This window comes from Pleurodeles waltl, chromosome 4_2 (assembly GCF_031143425.1).
Source record: "Pleurodeles waltl isolate 20211129_DDA chromosome 4_2, aPleWal1.hap1.20221129, whole genome shotgun sequence".
NCBI classification, from domain to species: Eukaryota; Metazoa; Chordata; class Amphibia; order Caudata; family Salamandridae; genus Pleurodeles; species Pleurodeles waltl.
The window spans coordinates 621,427,401-621,454,201 of NC_090443.1; the positions used below are offsets into that span (position 1 = coordinate 621,427,401).

A 26,801-nucleotide genomic window follows, 5' to 3' on the forward strand; every position below is an offset into this window, starting at 1 on the left:
CCTTCATGGGTAGAGCATGTCTACAGATGTTTCAATGTCTGCAGGAATGTTGTCGGGTCCTGCTGTCTTCCCTTTAGGTGTGCAATGCAATTCCATTCCTATGTTTATGTATAAAGACGAAACTTTTATGCCATTAACAGCAATTAAACATCTCTTGTTTTATCCCTGATCAAGCAATAGTATGCAATAAACCCCTACACCAGCTTTTCACACATGCATGTTTCCTTGAAGAAATGGTTAATGGGCTGCTGTACAGACATCACACATAATGCTAATGTATCATGTTGCAATTGCATTTGTAAGGAGCTTTATAGCCGTAATAAGGAGCTGAAGAATATTTGTGGACAGGCAGCACACTACTCCCTGTGAATTTTTGGCTGGAAGTTTGCATGAATGATGTGGCCTTTATGGGTAGCTGATCAATGTGCTTGAGGACCAGAGTTGTGCTCTTATTATGATTTTGTTGCTCCATCTTGACACGTCTTGAAAAAAAAGGATGATAGGTAGGAAATTTAAGTGAAACTATATGGATGAGGACAAAGAGGGCAAGCTTTGTGTGGCCAATATGGGAAGTGTTTTTGATTGTGCTCCTATCATGTAAAAGCAAATGCATAGCTGCATATACTTATAACCGCTGGAAAAAGTGAGAGCAGATGCAGTCTGCATACAGATATCTAACATCTTTAGAGGAAAAACTGCCCAGAGGGAAAGGGTGCTGTTGTGAGGTGAAATCAGAGATTTCACCCAACAGCGGTGTGAAGCTCTCCAAAGGAAAATGCATTAAGCAATCAGCCAGAGCTTAAGGTCTGAGGAGTCAATAAGCAATCAAGGATCTTCAGGAGAAGAAAAAAAAAAGTGTGATGGAGCATTATGCAACCAGGCACAATGTATGCTCTGAGTTGTGAACACGGGACTTGCAGAGGATCAATGAGCAGGAAAGGACAAAATACAATGAATCTTGACATATGATTCGATGAGTATACTCAGAAGTCGACAATGAATTAATCTTCTCTGTAATAAGACAATCGTTCATTTTCCTGCTGAAGAGCTAATCTCAATTAGATTATTCAATCTTTGCAGGAGGGGTTAGGCCACAATGAAGAAAAAAGCAAAACACTTTATGACTCCTTCATTTCAAGTTTCAGAAAACAGATTGAGCTCTCATAACTGATGGCCCTTGATTCATCAGAAAGCTATATAATACACAACATAGTAGGCTGGTAATCATTAAGGAATTACAAAAGGTTGGCTTATATCATTGCATCAGGTTGATGGGTGGACAGACCAAACATAAGAGAATGCTTAGGGTTCAACTGAGTGATTTGGCATGTTATCATCTAGAAGAATTGAGGTACTCTAAAAACAAGATACAACGAGCAGCAGCAATAAAATAAAAATAAATGCTGGAGGAGCTACACAGAGGTATGAAATATATTATGCTCCATCAGCTGTTTCAGACATTTAATAAAAACTATCCCTTATGGTTTTCAGCGTTTCAGTAATTTGTTGTCTCTGGTGCTCAATTTATATTTAAATTAGCAAATTATAAGCTACAATTCAGATAATAAATTTTTTGGGGTGGCTAGACTGCCACACCATAGAAGATTTCTGCGGGTTAGTAAGGTGTGTGAGGAGCATTTTTGTAATGACTATGATAATTTTATAACACACCCAAACTGAGTGGTGGTTTGGTTCTTGATGCATACTAGTACTAACCAACTAAACTCCAATTAATTTTTTTGAGTCTCAAAAAAAAATAAAAATAAAAATAAAAAATTAGAGGGTAGTTTGACCAACTGCAGCCTCTGGACTAGTGACTGTAGAACACATGCAGATCACTGTTTCAGGCACATTTATCATTACTAGGAATAATTTGATAAAAGAAACCACACACCATCTGAAACAGCCACAAAAAAGTTCTTGCAAAATAAGTTAAGGCTAGACTATATCGAGAGTAACAGCAAACTATTTATTTAATTCGGAGTGACACAGGTGATGAATGCATACAAGGAATTTCCAGAGTTTGTCCATGACCGTGCCCAACAAATGCACCCATGCTTCTGTCACTGTATTTATCCATCAGCATAGACAATATTTAAAATTATTTTGTAGGGGTGGTGGGGTGAAAAACAGGAGGACATTAAACAGTACAATATACCTTTCACCATTCCATGAATAATTCAGTTTTCTCTCAAAATAAGAATACTATAACTTTAGACAGTAATTGCACCCTCTGACCCAAGTTGATAAAGTGAGGAATGGGGGTACTTTGTTTTCTGGCTGGATACTTCTTGGACAAATTAAGTCCACTGAATAACACAGAAACAAGCAATCCATTTCTTTCTCCACTGCTGCTTGTTCAAGAGCGCAGCTTGAAATCCCTTTAAGAGTATAAGTGCAGCGAAGAATTATTTTCCTTAATCACATAAATCTTATAGTAAAAATGTTTTCTGCTGTGAATACCGAAAGTTTGGAGTTACACTGTAGTAAGCCCAAAAGAGCACAATGATCCTTATTTAACTTTGTGTCACTACTTCATTCTGGCCTTGCATTTAGTGTAGCACTACAAACCTCAACGAACTAGGTAATGAAAAATTTAATTTTCTATTTATAAAATGTATGTTATTTCCTTTCAATTGTATTGCTTGCATGAGAAAAACTGTTGAAAGTATTAATAAAATAAACACCACACATAAATTACACTATTACAGCTGTTCTATCAGTGTCTCCCAGCATACCAAGCTTCCAAAGCAACGTAACACAATCTGCCAACACAATGGCAATACACTGTGCGCCCTCCTCACCTCAAGGCAAGCCTACAGCCATGTAGTAACTCCCAGCACTACCATATGAAAAAAAATAAATAAAAAATAAATGAATATGACAGTTATACAGCAAACTAGAATTCCACACTGAAAAAAAATCATATCCAGATGCATATAGTTTTTGCTATTGATAGCGGGAAATCAACTTTTCTCTTGAGGGAAACTTTTCGTCTACACCAACGTCTATGGTTTTCAAGGTCCCTTGCTGCCCTGAAGTGGATTTTAATCCAGCACTCTGCAGGATATTTCTTACAATTTTCAGGATGGGAAAGAATCACAGATCAGTTTGTGAATGCCCACAAATTGATTTGTGGCCAATCACAAACTGAAGAGATAATCCACAGCTTGCTATGCTGACTCTCCGATCTGTGCCACGGGACTGCAGCTGGGTTAATATACATAGTTGTGGTGCACAGCTACAAAGTTATAAAAGGATTTCTAGGTATCCTTCCATTAAAACATAACACACATATAGCCAGTCAATTTTGGCAATAAGCTCATGTCAATGACCAAAAATATAATTTTTAATTGAGTCATTAGCTGTTGTTGGCATGTACATTAACAATCCAAAAAAATGTCAACCTCACCTTATCGCCAAGTGCTTTCCTTTCTTTCTTTAATCTCTTCTTATTGGCTATCTTTTCCTAAGAAAAAAAATGTAAGTAAATGAGCTTAAGATAGGGAAGGCATCAATTAATAAGGAAAAAACAAAAATTATGAGCTTATCACTATGGCTTTACTATAAATATGAATATTTTATTCATGCAGCACTAAAACATTTCCTAGATATTTGATGGAACAAACTCATTTCCTTTTCCCTTTCTGATGAGCCATGCATGAAAGCCATTGCAATATTCACATTCGTGGAAGCAGACTGCACAATTAATACTTTGTGTTTTGGTTAAATACTAGAGATACGATGCAAATGCCATGTTCTTACTGTTTAATAATGGAGTTTCATTAGGCCGACTTAAAAGGGCCTTATTTCAATTTCACTTTACAACATGTGTGAGGTACTGTGGCAGACACTTCTTTGCTTTGCGTTTCTCTGCTATGCACTCAGGAGCCTCAAAATGTGACCTTCACTGATCCATTAATTGCACAAAATTCAGTCAGCCCAATGGTTTTGACTGCAAGGTAACATTTTTATAATTGATTCGTGTCTGTTGATTATGTTCCTGAAGAGCAAAGATTTAACTGTATACAGCTGAAAGACACTTCCTTTGGCCGAACTGAGGTGTTTACATTTTAATGTACGTTTGATTTCTGTAGTAGATTATATGGCGTATTTAACTGATGTAATGTCAAAGTCATTATACCATGTGACATCTTCAATCAATCAATCAGTATATTTATAATCAATCAGTATATTTATAAAGCGCACTACTCACCCGTTAGGGCCTCAAGGCGCGGGGTGGGGGGGGGGAAATGCTACTGGTCAAAGAGCCATGTTTTGAGGCGTTTCCTGAACGTTAGGAGGTCCTGGGTCTGGCGTAACTGGAGCAATAACGAGTTCCAGGTCTTGGCGGAGAGGTGTGAGAAGGACATACCTCCGGCGGATGGTGGCGAGAGCGAGGCCGGCGGAGCGAATATGGCGTGTGGGAGCGTGAAAGGTGAGTCTGTCGTTGAGGTAGGCTGGACCTGTGTTGTAGAGAGCTTTGTGTCAGGAGCTTGAAAATGATCCTCTTCGGTATGGGAATGCAGATCTTTGAGGTGGGGGGAGATGTGGTTGTGGCGTGGGACGTTGAGGATGAGGCGGGCGGATGCGTTCTGGATTCGTTGTAATTTTGATTGCAGCTTGGCTGTTGTTCCTGCAAATAGGGCATTGCCGTAATCCAGTCTGCTGCTGACCAGGGTGTGGGTGACAGTTTTTCTGGTTTCGACGGGGATCCACTTGAAGATCTTGCGGAGCATGTGGGGAATGTTGTAGCATGAGGAGGAGATTGCGTTGACCTGCTGAGTCATGCTGAGAGTGGAGTCCAGGTTGAAGCCCAGGTTGCGTGCGTGGGTGGTGGGCGAGGGTGCGGTACCTAGAGAGTTGGGCCACCAGGAGTCGTTCCATGCTGAGGGGTTGCGGCCGAAAATGAGGACCTCAGTTTTATCGGTGTTAAGCTTGAGGCGGCTTGATTCCATCCAGCTGGAGATGGCGTGAAGTCCGTTGTGAAGGTTGTTTTTCGCAGTTGTAGGGTCTTTTGTTAAACATCTTCTGTTTAACTATTTGTTAGCTTGATGTAACATCTTCTTCATATTGCAGTGACTGTATAAGGTTTCGCTTATTAAAAGTGTATAAAAACTCACCAATTGGGAAACAAGCCAGGTCTTTCTCTGGTCTGCTTAGAGAGTAGACTCTATGTTAGTCTGTTTAAATACATGTACTTAGAACTCCTCACTCTAACCTTTCCTGAGCAGTCCTTGTGAAAAATACTGCTTAACTTTCAGTGTGCTAGACCGTAACTGGAGTAGACATTACATTTATTTATGGTTCAGTTTCCGCTGCCAATGATATTTTACATTTATGAGTATTTTGAATTGATGGACTAACTACTGTCTTTTGTATTGATTGTTTCTTAAACTTTAAATAAACCTTCATGGTTTGTACTTTGCACCTTATTTCATGGGGATTTTCCATTATGAATTACCTGGGTTTATTTAATTTATGTTTAGGCCTTGCGTCCTTTTGGGGGTCACACAAAACCCAAATCCATCAATCGGCCCTTTTAATGTAAAAACCATTGACACACTCTAACAGAATGCAAGACCTTGATGAAACATACTGTTACAACACTTTCTTAACTGGCAAAGAAAGGTTGAGAAAGAAAAATAGGTATGATCTCCATCCAATCTTCTGCATAATATAAGTGTTCACTCATCATCGAACAGATTTTGCAGGTCGTATACTCTTATGTCTTCTACAGATCTTTGTGAGAGGCTTAAACTCCCCCACCCCCCCCCCCACCCCGAACAAAATACAATCCAGTGTGCTAGTTGTGGCTGCTTAATGGCTTGCAGCAAAAATAAATTGCATCCTGCCTGTTCACTGGTCAGAGATATGTCTACTCAAAAGCCAGCACTATTCTGCCTCAGGCATATGCTGGTGAAAGAGGTGAACACTTTCTTGATTAACCTTGATCCTCTGGACCCACTCAGAGAATGTAGTACAGAATGGCTTCCAATACTCTTATTTCATTTGTCCTATTATTCACTATGTGATTAATTCACCAATTATCATTTCACAATCTGTATACAATATCTATTCCAATTCGAACCAACCAGTTTCCACCTCATCAGCAGCTTGTAAGTGCTTGCCAAAATACTCAAACAAACTGTGTTGGGGGGGGGGGGGGGCTGCAACATATCTGAATGCCTTGGTGCCCTATTCAACTATGCTTTTGAAGAAGGCACAGGATGGAGGCTGTTTTACTGGGCTTTTGATGTGTAATATTGAGCTTCAATTGGAACACAGTTTCTATTTCTATTATGGTCATGCTGGGCTTACACAGAGGACAACATATTACTTGAGCAGTTGTTCACTATGCTGGGGATCCATGGTGGGCAGAGGTGCAGCAATCACCACTTGGAAGGTTTACTGTAAGGCACTGTACTGGGACTTGTCAATGCCACAGCAGCCAAGACTTTAGAAGGTTCAGGATGGGAGATCTTCAAAGTAAATACAGTACTCCATTAGCACCTGGTCTCAGAGAATATATGTTTTAAAATTGCACTGAAATGTCTCACATAAAAAATTTCAGATTATTTATTTGCTAATATCACCTCCCCCCCACACACACACATCCGGTTGCTAAGCATTAGCAATAAAGCTCTTCTCATGGTTCTGAAATCCATCGTTCTGCCTGGGATGTCTAGCACCTGCAATTTTATATTTCACTATGCACTTCACTGACAAGTCTCAAGAAGAAGCAAAATACTTGTCTATTGCTGGGAACAATCATCAGATCAGTGCTAAGAGATGTAGTGTAGGATGAAACTACTTAAAATCAGTCAGTCGTAAATATTTTAGAGAATAATCATAACTGAGTAAATCATGTCCCTGGGACATGAAACATTTTAAAAGGATCTGCCTGTAAAAAGCACCACTTATAACCAAGTTGATTGATCATTTATGAAACTAACAATAATAAGAATATTAAATAAAAAGTGCATGGGCAGTGGAGGGGCCCCCCTGTGGTCCCCTGCAGCCGTTTTCCACCAGCTTTTCATAATCTGCAGGGCATGTAGCGCTGCCTTGGAGGATTAGGATCTCTGCCACTGAAACACCGCCGGGATCTAAGATCTTGGCGGAGATGGACGTTCCCTTGAGGTTGGACTGTCAGGGTTGTTATGTGGCAGCTGGGCAGCTACATAGGCGGCGGTCCAGACCGCCACCGTGAGTGTGGCAGTTGTAAGACCGCCAAACTCTTAATGAGGCCCTAAATCCCACGCCCCACGGGAGCACTCAATGTGGTCAGTATGAACGTTTTTTGCAAGCCACATTGTTTTCGAAGAATCTGAATGTTTTCCACTGGTCCAAAAATGCCTGAGAGAAATCGCAGACTGACTTGACTTTTTAAAACAGGTGGCTTTAATTGTCATGGCATTTCAGGCACTAACATGATGCATTACTGAACTCAGTTGTTTTAACTTTGGAAGTAGGAGACTGAAAGTATCACCATGAAGAGGATTGCTGATTAAAAGCTCCGTACTGCCTGAAGGACTCATTCATGACAAAAAGTTCACCTGGAAGCTGGGTTTTTAAATATTCAAGGCGATCTATTCCATTTCAAACACTGTTTCTTCTTGTACGCCTTTAAAACTTTAAATAAAAACCCTGTGTACCTATTTTATGAAAGTGCACCATTTGAATCAGTGTTAAGACAACAAACATTAGCAATGAGATATAGTTAGACTTCTGTCTGCTCTGGAAATGTTTTAATCAAGTTTCACAAACATGCAAGCAAGGTAAAGCAGTGGAAGCAGTCAGTGCAAGCTTTTCTTATGCTACAAAGAGATTAAATACCAGTTGCCAGGGCTGAGCAAATTTGTTTTACTAATCCTGTAGTAAATGGATTGCAATGTGAATCAGCTACAGCCTGCCACAGATAAAAAATAAAGAGCAGACCAGAAAATAAACCGCAGACAAACTGCCCAGTTCATAAGCAGTTTGGACAGTTTGTGCTAGATATGCAGTCAGTGTGGCTCTCCATGGATCAGTTGTTGCTGACCAGGAAGAACTGCGCAACCAGCTTACACTGCCTGAAACCTGCAACTTATCCAACTAACTTGCAGGGTGGTTGTCACTGCCCAATTCTGCTTTGCAAGCAGATTAAAAACAAGCACTTGCAAAGCCAATAGGTCTTACCTCTGCAAAGTTTATTGGCTCTGTCAATGTTTTTAGCCATGATGTACAGCAGTGAGCTGTTGTGTAGCATGGCTGAAAGTGAAAAAAAAAATAAAAAAAATAGAAGTGCTATAACTCAGTTCATATTGGTCATGTCATAGCGATTTTTTTTCTTTACTTTCAGCCATTTTGCACAGCAGCCGCACTGTGCAACATAGCTAAATCAACATTGACAAGGCCCATAAATCATGTATAAGCGAGATCTACTGGCTTGGTCAATAGATCTCCCTGGACTTCGCCTACCTAACTGAGACCTGGATGAACCCCTCCTCATCACCCGACATCGACATAGCCATCCCGGGCAGCTACAAGATCACCCGTAGGGACCGCACCAACATACCAGGAGGAGGCATCGCCATCATCCACAGGAATACCCTCAGCGCCACTTAACACCTACACTTCCAGATCCACACCAATCCAAACACACCCTCAGAGGGACCCTTGTCTACAGACCCCCCCAGACCCGGACAGCAGTTCAGCGACTCCATCACTGACATCATCAGCACGCACGCCCTCGCACCCACATACTACATACTCCTTGGGGACCTTCACTTTCACCTCGAGAACACCAACAACAACAACTCCACCCCTCTGTTCGACAACCTTGGCCTCAAGCAGCTCGGCACGACACCCACCCACTCCGCAGGACACGCGCTCGACCCCATCTTCTGTGCCAGCAAACACGTCTCCTTCAGTCACACCACTGAACTCCACTAGACCGATCATCACTGCATCTACTTCACCTTCAGGAAACCCACAACGCACCACCACCCGCAGCGGATTCCCCGCCGCAGCTGGAGCAAGTTGACTGAAGACCAGCTGATCATCACCCTCTCCCGGAACCCGCATAGCAACACCACCGACACAGCAGCCTACAACCTCAGGCAATGGATCAACGACTGTGCCAACACTCTAACCCCAATCAAGAAGCCTTTAAACAGACGCACCAACAGAAAGGCCATCTGGTTCACCGCCGACCTCCAAGAATCCAAGCAAACATGCCGGAGACTCGAGAAGAAGTGGCGCCAAGAACAGACACCGGACAAGAACGCCATCCGCAGACACCACCCACTTCTCTGAAGGAGGGTCTTCTGGCGGTTCTGAGAACACATTGACAACAACGCACACAGCTATAAGGAGCTCTTCAACATCATGAAGGAACTCTCCAACCCCGGTTCCAACACCAACGCCATCGCAAGACCTCTGGGACTCCCTAGCCACCTTCTTCTACTGCAATATTGCAGACAACCATGATAGCTTCAATACCCAGACCACCCACCCCCGTCAACCACCAACACCACAGACGCCATGCCCTCCAACCACCTGCTCCCCTGGACCCACGTCAACGACGACATCATCAAAATCATGAACACCAACCATTCTGGCACAACATCCGACCCCTGCCCTCACCACATCTTCAACAAAGAGCTCCATCATCGCACCACAACTCCGGAAAATCATCACACACACACAGGGAAAATACCCTACACACACACACCTCAACAACGCAGGGATTCGCGACAGAGCCCTGGACTGGATCACCTTCTTCACCAGCAGAACCCAGAGGGTCTGCCTTCCTCCATTCCTCTGAAGCCACCAAAATCATCTGCGGCTTACCCCAAGGGTCATCCCTCAGCCCGACCCTCCTTAACGTTTACATGACACCGCTCACAAACATTGTCTGATCACACGACCCAAACATCGTCTCATACGCTGATGACACTCGGCTGATCCTCTCACTCACCAAGGACCCCGCCAAAACCATTCTCCACGAAGGAATGAAATCCATCACCGAATGGATGAAGAACAGCTGCCTGAAACTGAACTCTGACAAGACTGAGGTTCTCATCCTCGGCTCCATCCCCTCTGCCTGGGACAACTCCTGGAGGCCTGCCACACTGGGAACCGCACGACACCCACCAACCATGCACGCAACCTGGGATTCACCATGGGCTCATTGCTATCAATGACCCAGCAAGTCAACACCGTCTCTTCATCCTGCTTCAACACCCTCTGCATGCTTCAAAAGATCTACAGATGGATCCCCACCGGAACCAGAAGGATGGTCACCCAAACCCTCATAAGCAGCAGACTGGACTACGTCAACGCCCCCTACGCAGGAACCATGGTCAGGCTCCAGAAAAGGCTGCAACGCACACAGAATGCCTCCACGCGCCTCATCCTGGACATCCCCACCACATCACAGCCCACCTGAGAGACCTGCACTGGCTCCCCGTCAACAAGAGAATCACTTTCAAGCTCCTCACCCATGCTCATAAAGCACTGCATGTCGTCGGACCAGAATACCTCAACAGAAAACTCACCTTCTACAACCCGGCTCGCCAGCTTCGCTCCGCTGACCTTTTCCCCGCCACCGTTCCACTCATCCTTAGAACAACTGCTGGTGGCAGATCGTTCTCCCACCTTGCCGCCAAGATGTGGAACACCCTTCCTATCCACCTGCAACAGACACAGGACCTGCTAACCTTCAGTAGACACCTCAAGAACTGGCTGTTTGAGCAGTAGCAGCCCCACCTCCTTCCACTCAGTGGCTTGAGACCCTCACAGGTGAGTAGTGAGCTCTACAAATGCTATGATTGATTGACTGAATGCTTGTTGGTCTTTGTCGTTGGCATCAAGCTTCGATTAGCTTTAAAATTGTTAGATTAGATGTATGTACTTTCTATTTCTTTCATTACACTACATGTTAAAGGTGCACAGGCATGTCACAAGACAAACACAAATTTGACCATCATGCACAAACCAATAAACTTTGCATACTGGCCAAGCAACAAACCCATACTGTTACAATCTAGGATAACATACGGTGTGACATGATACACATCCAGCAAAAGCATGTTGGTTCACTGTCATGGGAAAGCACCATATTGGTATCTATTTATATATACAGATACACAAGTAAAATATAGCAAACATATTTGCTTTTAGCCTTCTATAGGGTTGTGGGTGGAGGAAGTATCTTAGGCTTGGTGTCTCACACATCCTCTGTGCATTGCATATTATGTTATTGAACACTTTCCCCTACTTTACGTTTTATTCTGGAAATGTAACTCAAAAACATTTAAACACCCAATAAATTCTTATTTTAACATATGAGGTACAATTTAGAAATGTAATGCCTACTGAAAAAGCACACACAAAACAAGAATTTGCAATGCAATGGGTCTCACGTTTGCTTGAGTTAGAGCTATGAGCGTTTTGAATTCCTAACTGGACTTTTCTTGCCAAATAAATTGAAATTGAAAAGTAAAGCAGTTGACGTAAGCAAGTCAATTCAAAGCACCACGGCCGCCATGAGCGCGAAGGAGGGACACAAAAAGAAAAAGAAGTTCACTCACAGTGAAACGTATCAGCAAACGTGCAATTATCCATGTAAAAGGGTTGGTTCCCTAGGCGGTAACAAAACCGCCCCAAGGCGGGACAAACAAAGCATTTACCAATGTCATCAAATGGTTTTTGAAAGGCAAGCCCACGAACAAGTGAAAGAGATGAGCATGCAGTGGGCATGGTTAAAAGCCCACATAGATGCCAACACATCAGAAAAGCAGCGCTTGCGCACTGCTATACTCAACCTAAAAAGGTATTAAGAGAGTTATATACATGGCCCTTTGAAATTTGGGCACATGAAGAGGCAGAACATCACAAATCAGTTCCATTTACTCAAAAAAAGAAAATCAGAAGCCAAGTAAGTTTCCATATGGCAACACCAAACATTGTTGAATAAATCACATTTCAAATCAAACACCAACAAGACTGCTAACTTGTGGCATTTGAAACATGCTTTGGTTACGGTACAAAAATGAATGGTCATCAAGACATAGTGGATTTGCACGGTGTGTTCTGATGATAATAAGGAAAAGTTTTTTTTTTTTTACCAACTGAAAATACAAAATGCAAACTTGCAGACTACAGGAAAGGGTGAACCGAAACGAACTGCAAAAGTCCGTGCATAAATAAATAAATCCTCAAACCTCCTGGCTAAAATAAAAATAAAACATTCACCAGCCGTATATGCCAGATAGGGTATACTGCTCCTCATCTTGTGACATACATACCCCACTCCATTATCAGTAGTGACAAACTGGCATGTCTAAGCAGGAAAGAGTATCCAATTACAAAATTCTATTTCAGTTAAGCGGCAGACAATGTATGAAGTAACAGGTTTAACCTTGAAAGCAGTCCTACGAGGTTCCAATCTCACTGTTGGCTAAATATCCTGTGGTTCTGGGCAAATCACTTAATCTCACGGTTGCTTAAAAATGAATGCGGACCTGGGTAAGGTAACTGGTGCTCATATAAAGCAATCAAATTCTTACGGGACGGGTTGAGTTTGCGCTATACCAAAATTCCTATTAAAAAAAATGAGTACCTCAATCACAGCACGAGCAGCAGACATACTATAATTAAGATAAATCAATCTGTACTCGGTCCGTGCTTAACAGGAAGAAAAGAAAGTGATGTTTCACACGCGCAGCTGGATTAGAAGCCAGCAAAGAGTGATAACGATGTCAACAAACTGGAAGTAATGGGCGGGCTAAAAGCCACTTTTTAGAGTTTTAAAAAAAAAAACATTGATTATCGGCAAGTGACACGTGGGTGCTGCCTGCAGACGCTACCTAAAATTGGGAGTGAGCGTGAGAGCGCATGAAAGTGTAAAGGAGTGTGGGAGAGTGCACATGCAAGTTAATTTGTGTGCCAGGGTGTGCTCTCCCTGAAAATGTGCAGCTAGCCCCAAAATATGGGATGTATGCTGGAGAGCACCCACAGCATATGTAGGGGGTTACCCTAGTTATAATGCAGATACCCTTAGAGCAGAGGTCTTCAATCTGGGGGTCGGGACCCCCAGGGGGGCCGTGAAGACCTGGAAAGGGGGTCGCACATTCCCCCAGCTGATCCTTAAAATGCCTCAGCTGAACTTTAATTTGAGTCTCCTGTGCTGGGAAAGCCGCACAGACAGCTAAGGAGACTTTCAGCCCAGGGCTTCTGCTACCTGAATGAAAAGAAAATGTGCTCTACAAGCTGATCTGCAAATGTAAAGGGTGCATGGAAGCAGCTTTAAATGATCAAAGCTTTGTGAGGACAAACATTTTTATTTTTTGAGGGGTAGTGCGAAGAGTTAACAACTGAGCTGTGAAGTGCATGCTTTTAATTGTAATTGTATTTACACAGCGCTCACTTCACCTGGAGGTGTTGAAGGGACAGCTATTTTTTTTAAAAAAGGTATTGCATATGCTCTGATATTACTTAAATCCACATTTTGGAAGCATAGTTTTATAATAAACCTTTTTGTAGTGGCCTATATTATACTGTGTGCAATGCAAGTATAAAATAATGCCTTTTTATATATTCACAGTGCTTTCTGTCACAGGCTGTGACCTCATGGCACTAAAAAAAAAAAAAATCACTATTCTCAACTGTACTAACAAAGATTCTGTTCTGTTGCTCTCCGGTTAAACACAGACCTCTGCAGTGCATTAAGCAATAGAGGTTTCATAATGCACTAGAATGCATTTCCCAATGAGTAACAACTTTATTTTATTTATTTTTCATTTCAGCTGGCTATTTTTTTATATGTAGCTACCTGGCGGTGAAAGACTTAAAAAAAATGTAGAGAATATTTTGGGTTTATTTATGAGAGGCTTGCGCTGCTGGAGCATCACTTTTTTTTGATGCTCCAGCATCACAAGCCTCTCAATCGTACCTATGAGCTGACTCAAAGCCACCCTGAGTGGATTGAATGGCCTTGTAGATATGGAGTAAGGCAAGTCAGTGCAAGTCGCTGCATTGCCTTACTTTGCGTCAAGGAGGCGTTCCACGGGTGTAGTGGTGGGTGTTCCTATGCAACACAGATGGATTTTGACACTGCCCCAGATTTACAAAATCACGTAAACTGGAGCAGTACCAAAACCTTACGTCTCCCCAGAGCACACATAATGAGGAGAAATGTTCTAATTTCTCCTTGTTTTTTTCTGTTTCCATGTGTGCTGCTACCTGCCACACATGTAGAAAGAGGTACAATGCATTTCTGGATTGTTTTTGTGCAGGAAGGTGTCCCTTCCTGCAAAAATACAATCCTGCCTATGTTGGAACTAGGTAGCAATTGTGCACCAGCACAGGGGGAAAAGGACAGAAATGTACTGTATTTCATAAAGACGGTCCATTCCTGCCCTTTTGTATTGGAGTGTGGCAGTGTAGCAAGAAGACTTGCAGCTCTGCCCCATGTCAATTCCAAATAAATGAGGACCTTTGTTTTTAGCCACATCCTAGACCACGCCCCCACACTCATTGATCTTTGATTTTCTAAACACTGTTTAATATTATTTCCTCACAGTAACAATGATTTGCTGTGCAAAATGGGGATGTTTATTATTGTTGATGATGAGGAGTACCAGGCTCTAGACATTTTTATCAGGAGGGGGTCCTTACACCTACATTTTTTTAAGAGGGGGTCCCGGCATCAAAAAGTTTGAAGACCTCTGCCTTAGAGTGAATGTAATTAGCAGCATATGGGGACACCCACGATATAATGTTCTAGACTGGGCACATTGGAGAGGCAATTCAAAAAGTAGTGTTTTCAAATGCATTATTTGACCTAATGCTTTAAAGCAAAATTGTCCCTTTGAACACTCCTAAATACAGCTTGGGTCACGCGCGGGGGAGGGGGCGAATATGTCCTACCACTTACGAAACTCACCACCTGCATTGGTGGGCAGAGAGAACAAATGCAAAGAGTGCACTGTATGAGCAGAAGGAGCAGGGGCAAAGCTTTGGCCACAAAAGCAACTGCACTATCTAATCTCAAAATGAGTAAAGTTATAAGCTTGCCGCACTCTATATTTACATCCAATTTATCACAATTTGAAATAAATATTGAGTCATGAGACCCGCTAATATCACTCGGAGTCTAACTCGCATGTCTTCGTCTATCCTGGGATATCCGATACCTTGCGCTTTTCTTGCTTGAGCTTCATGAACATGAAATGCCGCCGCTGTTTGTTTTTAATCTCCGATACACTGAACGTTGGTGGGAAGAGCGCGGTCTCTTGTCCCTCCCCAGAAGGCTCCTGCTCCGCTACAGCGGCCGCCGAGGCCTCTGCCTGAAGCTTTCCCCCATCATTAGCACTTGAAGGCTCCATGCTGTACTTCTCAGCCTTCTTGAAACTTGCGGTGCGCTCACTGTGAACCATGCTCTTTCACCTCTGAGTAATTTCCGGCAAAGGCGTGACGTCACGCATACTTTAGTGAACGAGCACAACTGCTCCTCAAAAAAAGACCGAAAGAGGCGGAAGCGTCGTTTTAAGTAATTTATTTCTACAAGGAAAGCGAGCGGCTGGAAAGTACAGGTTAGAAAGATGCACTTTTCTTATCAACAGAATTAACATTACGTTTGTATTTTGCCCGTTTGAGCATGAATGTCGCTTTAATTTGCTAAAACGGGTTTAAGTTTCTCTCTAGAATTTTAGCATTTTATATATTTTGCTAATGTGTTTTATTTCTTAATTTTGATTTCGCGTTTGTTTATTTGTGTTTCACAGCAAATTCTATGTCAGGACCGAGGCTCAGTTTATGCTTCTCTTTCAATGCTTTATTTTTAACAGCAGACAATCAAAAGTAAAGAACAGAAAAAACTACAAATCGCAATAGTCCCACCAACACGTGAGGATCATAGAGGAGGACTCCTATAAAATGCTGCATCACTTAATTCAACTCCTCTTTCTTTGCTGCTTCTCAGCCAGTTAAGTGCATTTTATCCATTACTTCACTAGGTATGTTATTTGCCTTATAGCGCGACGGGCGTTTTTCTTAATTGTTTCTTATTCTGTTTTGGGAGTGGATTTTTTTTTCCCTCCCGGGGGTGGCCGCTCACTTCGCACACTTTCATCTGGTTGAGTGGGAGCAGGGCTGCGCAGTCTTCTTTCTATTTTCAGGCTGTATTCTATTTTTAGCACGCTCGTGTGTTGCCAAGCGTTTTTCATTGACACGAAGAGACGCGTGCAATCGTCTCTCTTGTCTGTGGTGTTGCTCCCCGTGTTACACCACAATTAGAGGTTTTTGGGGTTGAAAAATATTTATATTTTTCTTGTCTGTAGGGCAGCTCCCTCCACATCCTAATTATACTGCATATATATATGACGCTATATATCTTTTTTTCTTATAGAGTTCATATATATTTAACCCCCTGTATTGAGGTTTCGTTTTTCTGCCCTACTTTGCTTGTTTTTTCGGACTTATTACTCCTTTGGAGCCCTATCTGCTGTTTTACAGCATGGCTGGTTATGAAGACCAGGCTGGTGATGAGTATTACTTGGATGATTCTGTTGGGTCCTTTGAGCAAGATTTTGTTTATGCATTGGACGCTGTAGTGCGTCATTCTGTTAATCAAGCCTTGGCGCAGGCAATCAGACCCTTTAAGCATCACTTTATTGGTTTTGCGGAGCAGCAGGGATGGGTAGCCCCTTCGGGCGTCCAGACAATAATAGAACCCTCTCTGTCGGGTGGTTCCCAGCCCCTCCAACAGAGTCATAACCTGCATGCTGCAGACTTTGAAAGCCTTATCAGGGCTATGGCTAAGGAGCACACTATAATAGGTCATCTCAAAAGGCTTAAGTCCAGTGAAGATCTGGCTTGTTCCTCTTCAGACCATTAATCTGAGCAAGGGGATGATCCTCCCCTTAAACGCAAAAAGAAATCTCATCACCAAAAGGATCCTCTGCCTACTCCTAAGGACCTGACGTTTGAGTGGGAGGACATTTTCCATCCACGATCTTCCTTATGGATGCCCCCTTCTGAAGTGGCAGATTATGTGGAATCCCACATTAGACACAGATTTAATAAAGAAGTTCTTTTCAGGTTGCAGTCTGAATGCCCCAGACCGGATTTCTCCTCTATAGTGACGGAGACTCCGGAATTGGACCCTACCTTGGTCACCTTTTTGAAGAAGTCCTCTAAAGATCCAAAGAAGTGCATTGATCGCGCCTGGCGAGGCTGTCAGGATAAACATTTAGATGTGTCAGGCCCTTTGACTAAGATTTTGGCTTTTCAGTCCAAGGAGTCAGGTGAGTCCATTAACCCTGACGTTTTGGTGGGTTGGGCCCAAAGAGCCCTTTGTTTCCTGGGGAATGCAAAGACCTTGCTTCTTCTGAGTCAGGTCCCATGGCTCAAGGCTTAATGTTTGGCTCTCCGTTCCTCAAGGAACTTTCGAAATTTTATGCAACATATGCAAATTTGTACAAGGCCCAAGGCTCTATTAAGAGGGTTCTTTGTCCACTTTTTCGAGGGGCTGGATGCTACAGAGGGCGTGCCTTCCGCCGCTTCAACCATCAAGGCCCTCAACGTGGATACTACCACCAAGGAAGAGGTGGCTTCCAAGAGTATGACGCCTCCTCCTCAACTTTCTACCCCTACCGCCTGAGAGCGGGTCGCTCCTGATTCTGCAGAGGGAGGTCCAAGGGAAACCAATCCTTCTCCCGGGAAGCAGAATCTACAGGTGAGCCTGATAGTAAGTTCAGAGGTATTTTTTGGGGGCAGGACAAGGGATTTTCTTCAAGAGTGGTGCAAAATTACTTGCAATGCTTGGGTCCTCGAGACCATTCAAGGTTTCAAACTTGAGTTTTACGAGTCCCCTGTCCAATTTGTTCCTCTCCGTCCAACGTTTTTTTCCCTTCAAGAGCGCAGTTTCATTTTGGAAAAGGGCGCTATTGTCAAGACCTCAAAGCACCCTTCCGGGTTTCTCAGACCCGTGTTTCTTGTAGACAAGAAATAAGGGGGGGTCATGTCTTGTTTTGAACCTAAAAGAGTTCAACGGATTCTTAGTTTATCGACACTTCAAGATGGAGGGTATCCATTTGTTGAGGGACATCCTCCAGGAAGGAGACTGGATGGTTCGTTTAAACCTCAAGGATGCTTATCTATCCATTCCTATTTTTCCTCCCCACCAAAGGTTTCTTCAATTTCAGTGGGGAGACCTCTGTTACGAATTCAAGGTTCTCCCATTTGGTCTCTCCTCAGCCCCTTGCTGCTTCACGAAGGTAATGTGACCAGTGGTAGAGTCCCTTAGTTCTCGAAGGGTACGTCTAATAATTTATCTAGACGACATTCTCCTTATGGCTTAGGACTCTCATCTTCTCCTCTTTCATCTAGATTGGACCATTTCCCTGCTTCCGAACCTGGGATTTATAATCAGTGTCCAGAAGTCGGTTCTAATTCCGGCTCAGCAGATGGATTTTCTGGGCTTCCGGATCGACTCCATCTGGTCTCAGTTAGTTCTTCCCCCTCAAAAGATTAATTTAATCAAGAGGGAATTGAGGTTGCTATTGTCCACACAGACTATATCATTGAGTGCGATGGCCCGCATGGTGGGCCTGCTCTCTTCTTCGATCCAAGCGATTTTTCCGGGCCCTTTCCATTACAGAGCCCTACAGAGCTTAAAGATTTCGCATCTGCAGATGGGTCTCAAGTATGCGGATCAGGTTCCCCTTTCGGAAGAGGCTCGTTCAGAGATGAATTGGTGGTTAGACCACATGGAGGCGTGGAATGGCAGAGCTATTTTCAGCTCTTCCCCAAAGATCGTGATAGAGTCCAATGCCAGTCTGTGGGGTTGGGGAGCCCGTTGCGGCTCAGTCTCCACAGGTTACTGGTCCAAGTCTGAGCTGAATCTACACATCAATTGTCTGGAGCTCCTAGTGGACTCCTTTGCAATCAAGAGTCTGTCCCCAGTCAAAACAAACTGTTGCATACGTCTCCATATGGACAATATCTCGGCGGTGAGATATGTCAACAAATTGGGGGGGACCAGATCTTGCATTCTAGCGGAGATTGCCGAGGATTTTTGGCATTTCTGCCTGCAACACAGGATCTCTGTGATTGCGGAATATCTGCCAGGGACAAGCAACTCGGTCGGAGATTGGCTTTGAGATTTCAGCGACTGGAGGCTTCACCCCAAGGTCTTTCAGGCACTATATGCTTGGTGGGGTTCCTTTTCGATAGATCTATTTGCTTCCCGGCTCAACCATCAAATCAGGCGTTTGTCAGTTGGAGACCGGGTCCAGAAGCATCAGCGACGGATGCATTCCTTCAGGATTGGTCTCTGGACCGGGGGTATGCTTTTTCCCCCTTTTTGAGGATTTCCAGGGTGTTGGCACAAATCTGGCGTCAGCAGGCAGATCTTGTTCTGGTGACTCCTCTTTGGAGGTCCCAGGCCTGGTTTCCGGTGGCCATGGAGTTGAGTTGCTATCATCCGCTTCTTCTCCCGTTCAAGAGGAATCTCTTTCAAGATCCGTTAAACGTTCCTCATCCGCTTGTTCTTTCGGGTCAGTTGGCCCTTGTGGCGTGGCATCTTTCAGGGAAAGATGGAATATCCCAGGCCTTTTGCAGGAGTCTTCCGCTTTCATTGCGGGATCCTGGTCCTCCAGTACGCACAGGAGGTATGCTTCCACTAGGAACCGATGGAGTGTTTGGCGCAGTGCACGGAACGCAGATCCTTCTTCAGCGGATTGCAGTTTGGTCTTAAATTTCTTATCCTCTCTAGCTTCGACAGGTTTGGCATATAGATCGATTAATAACTATCGGTCGGCTATATCAGCGGGTCACTTGCCAATTGAGGGTAAGCCAGTAGGCGAGCTTTCCATTGTTTGCAAGCTGTTGAGGGGTATCAGGTTGGCCAATCCCCCTCGCCCTCGTTACTCTTCCTTGTGGGATGTAAATGTTGTTCTTTGTTTTTTAGAATCTTGGCCATCTAATAGGTTCCTTTCTAGGAAACAGCTTTCTGCCAAGCTTGCTATGTTATTATGTTTAATCTCCTGTAAAAGGGTGTCTGATGTTAGGGCCCTGGATTTAGGCAGGGTTTTTTCTCCAGAGGGTGTTACTTTTTCTATTTCACGACGTACCAAGTGTAATTTGAAATCAGTTTCTTATCCCAGTTTTGTGGACAATCCCATGCTGTGTGTTGTGCAATGTCTCAGAGCTTATGAGGTAAGTACAGAAAAATGTAGTTCTGATATGGGGGGTCAATTGCTAATTTCCCTAGTTAAACCTTATCACCCGGTTTCCTCGGCTACACTGGCCAGATGGATTTGTTGGCTTTTGAATGAAGCAGGCATTGATGTTTCTAGATTTGGTGCTCATTTCACTAGAGGGGCTATGGCTTCAAAATCTTTTGCTCTGGGTTCTCGCCTGGCGGATATTTTAAGAGCAGCAGATTGGTCTTCCCCATCTACATTTAAATCTTTTTTATTGTAAGACTATTGTTGATAGTGCATCGATAGTGGTGGACCAGCTTTAAACAAGCATAATCTGAGCCTCCGGTCCTGACATAGAATACAAAATTTCTAGCATTCACGTTAAGAATTTTTCAATTCTATTAAGGACACAGAGGCAAGGATTATCCCACCGCACTGTTGGCATGTATTTTCATTGGTCATGTTATATCTGTTTAACATTTTAATTGATATGTTATTGTGTTTCAGTGCCTTACCCTCCCTGCTGATATGTATAGAATTATTTCTATTGTGATTCAGTTTTTATGGCCTGATTTTTCATCTCTTTCAGGGACGGAGGACAAATAATTTGGTCGGCCAGACAGTTTGTTGTTCTGAATTCCCGGATGGTTATGGGTTTTTTTCTCCTGTTGTCTCAAGTTGGTCGTTTTTCTCTCCTCTTCAGGATGTTCTGATGGTTCCTGTTCTTGGACTTGGACTTACTTAATCTGTTGAAAATTTGTTTAAGCAAAGAAGAGGAGTTGAATTATGTGAGGCAGTGTTTTATAGGAGTCCTCCTCTATGGTCATCACATGTTGATGGGACTATTGGGATTTGTAGTTTTTTCTGTTCTTTACTTTTGATTGGCTGCTGTTAAAGCATAGAAAGAGAAGCATAATCCTTGCCTCTGTGTCCTTAATAGAATTGAAAAATACTTAATGCGAATCCTAGAAATTGTTTTATTATGGTCTATTGTGTAAGTTGTTGAATTGGTGTCTCCTTTCATTCTTTGTGTCTCTCGCGCATTTTACATCATTCTATTGCAATATCTACATAGCACTTATTTACTCATATATGGCACTATTTAAAAAATGGTCAGGAAAGATTTGTAAAAACAAAATGGGCTGAATGTATTCCCCATTTACATAAATGAGAGGCAATTTTAGGCTTGAAACAGCTAAACTACAGCCAGTTTGGCGCCAAATATCGTAAGTGTCTCATTTGAATACAACATTTTGTAGCTTTTCTAGACACGGAGGTGAGTATTTTGCTTCTCAATCTTTACTCCTCCAAAATAGCAGCCAATAGAAAAACAGAAAAAACACTATAAACTAGAGGCTTTGAACCACGCCTCGCACATAACCCACCAATAAGAGCCCCACAAAGTCTCCAAAATAGAGACTTCCTTCTTCTTTGCCAACAGTTCAAACACTGCTCTCGAAAAGAAGGGGTCCAACCATGAAACCAAGGAGACCTTCAATCCCAATGAACCATAAACTGAGGACAGGAATCCACGGGGACTTACGTCTGTTTAGGATCATTTCCTGAAAAGAAAGAAAATATGAATTCCAATTCAGCCCAAATAGGCTAATCAAGTGCGGGCAAAATACATCATAACAATCAATGCAATATAGGCTCTATTAGATCTGCAAGAATGCCGTCCCAGCGGGTGGAATAATCCCCGCCTCTGTGTCCTTAATAGAATCTAAAATTCTTGATGCAAAGCTAGAAAATCTTGTGTTCTGTGTCAGGCCTGGGCGCTCCGATTATGCTGGTTCAAAGCTGATCAACAATCAGAGAAGAAACATGAACAATTGGTTTGTAATAAAACAGTTTAAACATTGAATCTTTAGACCAATCAGCCGCACAAAGAATATCTTCCAACCTGGAACCCAAAATAAAAGCTTTTGAAGCCATAGCTCCCCTGGTGGAAGGTGCACCATAAACAGAAACATCAATGCTGGCTTCCAACATGACCCTACGGATCCAACGGGCCAAAGTGGCTGCAGACACAGGACGAAAAGGTTTTTGAATCGCTATCAGAAGAGGGCCCAAAGGATCACTCCTCTGACAAACCGTAAGTTCTTCATACACCTTCAAGCATTTAACTACACAAAGCTTATAATTGTGTGGAAAAGCAGGGTAATCAACGGAAGAAGACATACATTTAGTCCTTCTGGAAATGAGAAAAGAAACTCCTGTAGGCGAAAACAACCTACCTTCTAAGTCTAGAGTTTCACATCTGAAATTCTGCGGCATGAAATTAGATATAACAACATGGTCAATGTTGCAGATAATTGTTTCATAGATAACAAATAGTTGTCAGGCCCGGAATTCAAGAAAGATAATACAACATTTACATCCCCCAATTGTGAATAGCATGGTTTTGTAGATTAGCCACCCTAATGCCTTTAAGCAATTTAGGGCCAGATGTAGGAAACTCTTTGCGACTCGCAAACGACAAAAAATGCTGTTTGCGAGTCGCAAACTGGAGTTTCCTATTCAGAAATGCATTTTGCGAGTCGGGACCGACTCGCAAAATGCATTTCCGAATCGCAAATAGGAAGGGGTGGGAAGGAGCAACAATGACTGTCAAATACACCTCTTTGAGATCGAGGCGGATGATCCAATCTCTCTCTCTTGAAGGAGATCTCTCAACAAATGGATACCCTCCATCTTGAAATGGCTGAAACTACAAAAGGGGTGAAATTTCGGAGGTTGAGGACCAAGCTCTGGTCACCTCCCTTCTTCTGCACAAGAAAAACATTGCTGCACAATCCTTTTGGATGATGGGACGTGAGAGCGATAGCTTGCTTTGTTAACAGTTCTTGAATTTCGCAGTAGATAAGGGAGCTGTTTTGTAGGGAAAAAACAGAGAGGAAGGGAGATTTGGTTGAAAAGGGATAGCAGTTAACTCTATGGCATAACCCTGAACTGTGTTTAACACCCAGACATCTGAGGAGATTTTGACCCAATTGTGAATGAAGTGCTTGAGTCTGCTCCCAAAGGCGGAGAAAGAAGAGAAGGATTCCTTACCTGTGGGTGAATTTTCGATGGCTCGATAACCTCTATGAGAGCCCCGGAAGTAACGTCCTCGTTCACCACTGGCTCTGGGCGGGTAGAAGCCCGCTTGCGATGGATCTTGAACATAGCCTCTATGCCTAGAATAGGATCCTCTGGAAGGACTTTGTTGAAATCCCCAGGCAGCCGGGCGTCCTCGAAAACGACTGGCCCTTCTAAAAAGGGGGTTGAACATATACTTGAGGGATGACTGTGACTTGTCCAGTAAAGTAAAAGTACTCACAAATTTAGCAATGTCTTTTATGAAGGGATCACCAAATAGCTGTCCCTCTGCTAGGGGACCCACTTCAGCAGATGCCAAATCAACCAGTTGAGGATCAATGCAAAGAGGGACAGATTTACGCCTTTCTGGGCCCAATGCACAGTTCGTATTGCCCAAGAGACAGATGGGACGTTGCGTCCATTCGGCCAGAACCTCATGATTTCATTTGCTTGAAGAGCCAGTTCTAGGATCATGGCTAGTGGACTGAAAACATCCAGGAGCTTGTCCTGACAAGCTTGCAGGGCCCTTTCTATACCTTTCTTAGGGTCCTTGTTTTACTTCTTTAGGAAAGTCACCATGGTGACATCAACTTCAGGGGTGACAGCAACCTTATGAGGTAGATTAGGCCGGAGGCATTCAGATTTGAATCTGGATCTCACCTCTTTCTCAAATCCTTTCCTGAAATGCAATTGCATATATTCAGTAACAGCCGGGGTTGGAGCCCCATCAGAGGAACTGGGGAAAATAATGTCAGAGGGTTCAAAGGTGAAAGGGGAAAGTGGAAGGAATGGGAGGGTTAGAGGAATGCTTGCGTTTTTTAGATTGTTTATGAGCCTTACTCCTGAGAAGAGTCAGAATCGGACTCAGACTCTGAAGGAGGGGATGAAACTAGAGGAATAGGCTTTTTAGGGGAAGCATCCACTGCATATGTATGTTCGGGGAGGGGAAGCTGGGACAATTTGGCCAGGGTGCTGGCATGGGGGCAATGACTGGTCAGAAGGGAAAGAAGGGGTGGAAGACAAATTCCCAGGGGAAGAGGGGGAGAAAAAAAAGTCCAAAAAGCTAATCTAGACGTTTGGATAAAGGCTAGAGGGCTGAAGAAATCACCTTATCCAGAGATTTGTGAATAGAGGAGTCAATAACTTGTTCCATGCAAGGTTCAAAATAATCTTAATCTTCGTATGGGCCATAGAGTTTAAGACCCAGTTCATAGGACTCATAGTCCGACATGTTGGTGAGAAGGTCATAATCTAAGTCCCAGAAGGAACAAGTGTCCTCTAATTGAAACAAAAACCTCAGGGTGCAGGAGCTACATATAGAGAGACCCAATCCAATTATTGCCGCCTCAGCCTTCTTTAGATCTGGGACGTCAGTGGAATGCACTAAGCACAGACAGAAGTAAAAGTTCCAAAAATTATAGAGAGTCACAAGGATTGCTATAGGCGCTCCTTAAATGCTCTTTATCGGCAGATACACAGGCCCAGAACAATGTTCTGCTAAAAGAAAAACCCCTCCGTTATTGCAGCCTGGGGAAGGCGTCCTTCTGCAGGAAGAGCGGACATCTGAGCGCAAGGAGCGTTACAAATGTCCCTCCCTGCACACGTGCCCGTGTAGCCCAATTGGGCTGCATTGCACATCGTCGAATCAACTGAAACAGGTCTGAATAGGAGTCCTGGCAACGCACTGCTTGGAGGGTGGACGGAGCTATGGGGTCGGGGAAGACTGAAAAGAGAGGCAAGGGGAACCGCTGGGCAGACAAAGGAAAAAATATGAAATTAATAAATAATAAATAGGTATTATAATTAGATAGGGGCAACACGCAACTGTCGTAACTAAACGGTCTTGTCCCAAGGAGTCGGGAGACAGAAGCGTTGCGTCGCTGCGCATTAAAGAACTCGGTAATATAATACAATTACAGAAAATGCACTTACACTGATATAACAAAATAGCGAGGCACTTATCTGGACTGCGGAGATATACAAATTTATTTCCCTTTGATATCTCAAAAACTACTGATGGATTTACACCAAATAAGTGAAAGTATAATCTGTGTACTGAAACCTATCTGGCTGCCGAATTTGGCATAATTTAGTCCAGTGGTTCGGGCTGTAGTCATGTCTGAAGGTCCTATGGCAATTAACGTGGGAACCACAACTTTTTTGACCCCCTCTTTTTCTTGGCCCCCGCTTGATCATGACTCAGAAATTTTCTGTGCACAACAAGAATCACTGGCACACTATTTTTGTAAAATTTCTTGAAGATTCGGCAAACTATGCTTTTTCTATGGAAACATGGTCCTAACTATAACGACCTACTTGCTGCCACCAATAGGTAATATATATATAAATACGTATATGTATATATGTATGCTGAGCATGAGGGCATTATTCTAACACACATTTTGTGTGTGTATGTGTATTCAATTAAAAAAACAAAGGTTATAGGGATATTATAGTTTGTTTCACACATACAAAACCATAGAAATTCAGCAGTTATAGTTAACTGAGTTAACGATAACTTGTGCCGCCCTAATGCACTGCTTATGACCTCACATTTACATTACTTATGACATTGTCAGTGACATCACCAATGACATAATCCAGTGAGTGTAAGTGGTAGTATGGATGTGTGAGTGGGTGTGTGAGTGAGTCTATGAGTGAGTGGAAGAGTGCTGTATGGGAGAGTCAGTGGATATGTAGGTAGCTATATGGGTAAGAAAGTGTCTGTGTGAGTGTTTGCATTTGGTTGAGTGAGTGGGTCTGTGAGGGACTGTACGGGTGAGTGAGTAGGTGTGTGAGTGGTTGTATGGGTGAATGAATGGTTGTATAAGTGACTGTAGGGCTCAGTGTGTGGGTGTAGGAAGTTGGCTCTGTATGTGCTATTTCAAAGTAAGGAATAGCATGCACAGAGTCCAAGGGTTCCCCTTAGAGGTAAAATAGTGGTAAAAATAGATAATACTAATGCTCTATTTTGTGGTAGTGTGGTCGAGCAGTAGGCTTATCCAAGGAGTAGTGTTAAGCATTTGTTGTACATACACATAGACAATAAATGAGGTACACACACTCAGAGACAAATCCAGCCAATAGGTTTTGTTATAGAAAAATATCTTTTCTTAGTTTATTTTAAGAACCACAGGTTCAAATTCTACATGTAATATCTCATTTGAAAGGTATTGCAGGTAAGTACTTTAGGAACTTTAAATCATAAAAATTGCATGTATACTTTTCAAGTTATTGACAAATAGCTGTTTTAAAAGTGGACACTTAGTGCAATTTTCACAGTTCCTAGGGGAGGTAAGTTTTGGTTAGTTTTACCAGGTAAGTAAGACACTTACAGGGCTTAGTTCTTGGTCCAAGGTAGCCCACCGTTGGGGGTTCAGAGCAACCCCAAAGTCACCACACCAGCAGCTCAGGGCCGGTCAGGTGCAGAGTTCAAAGTGGTGCCCAAAACACATAGGCTAGAATGGAGAGAAGGGGGTGCCCCGGTTCCGGTCTGCTTGCAGGTAAGTACCCGCGTCTTCG

At 43.1% G+C, this 26,801-nt stretch overlaps 1 protein-coding gene across 1 annotated transcript in view; it reads right to left on the bottom strand.

The window, feature by feature from the left end:
- Nucleotides 1-15,462, bottom strand: part of RPF1 (ribosome production factor 1 homolog) — an 87,147-nt gene extending 71,685 nt beyond the window's left edge. The window contains exons 1-2 of the mRNA XM_069232194.1: nucleotides 15,186-15,462; nucleotides 3,413-3,469 (exon numbers count right to left, since the gene is read on the bottom strand). Coding sequence (XP_069088295.1) covers nucleotides 3,413-3,469; nucleotides 15,186-15,428 — 300 coding nt within the window. The 5' untranslated portion in view covers nucleotides 15,429-15,462. The remainder of the gene's footprint in view (nucleotides 1-3,412; nucleotides 3,470-15,185) is intronic.
- Between the last annotated feature and the right edge of the window lie 11,339 nt (nucleotides 15,463-26,801).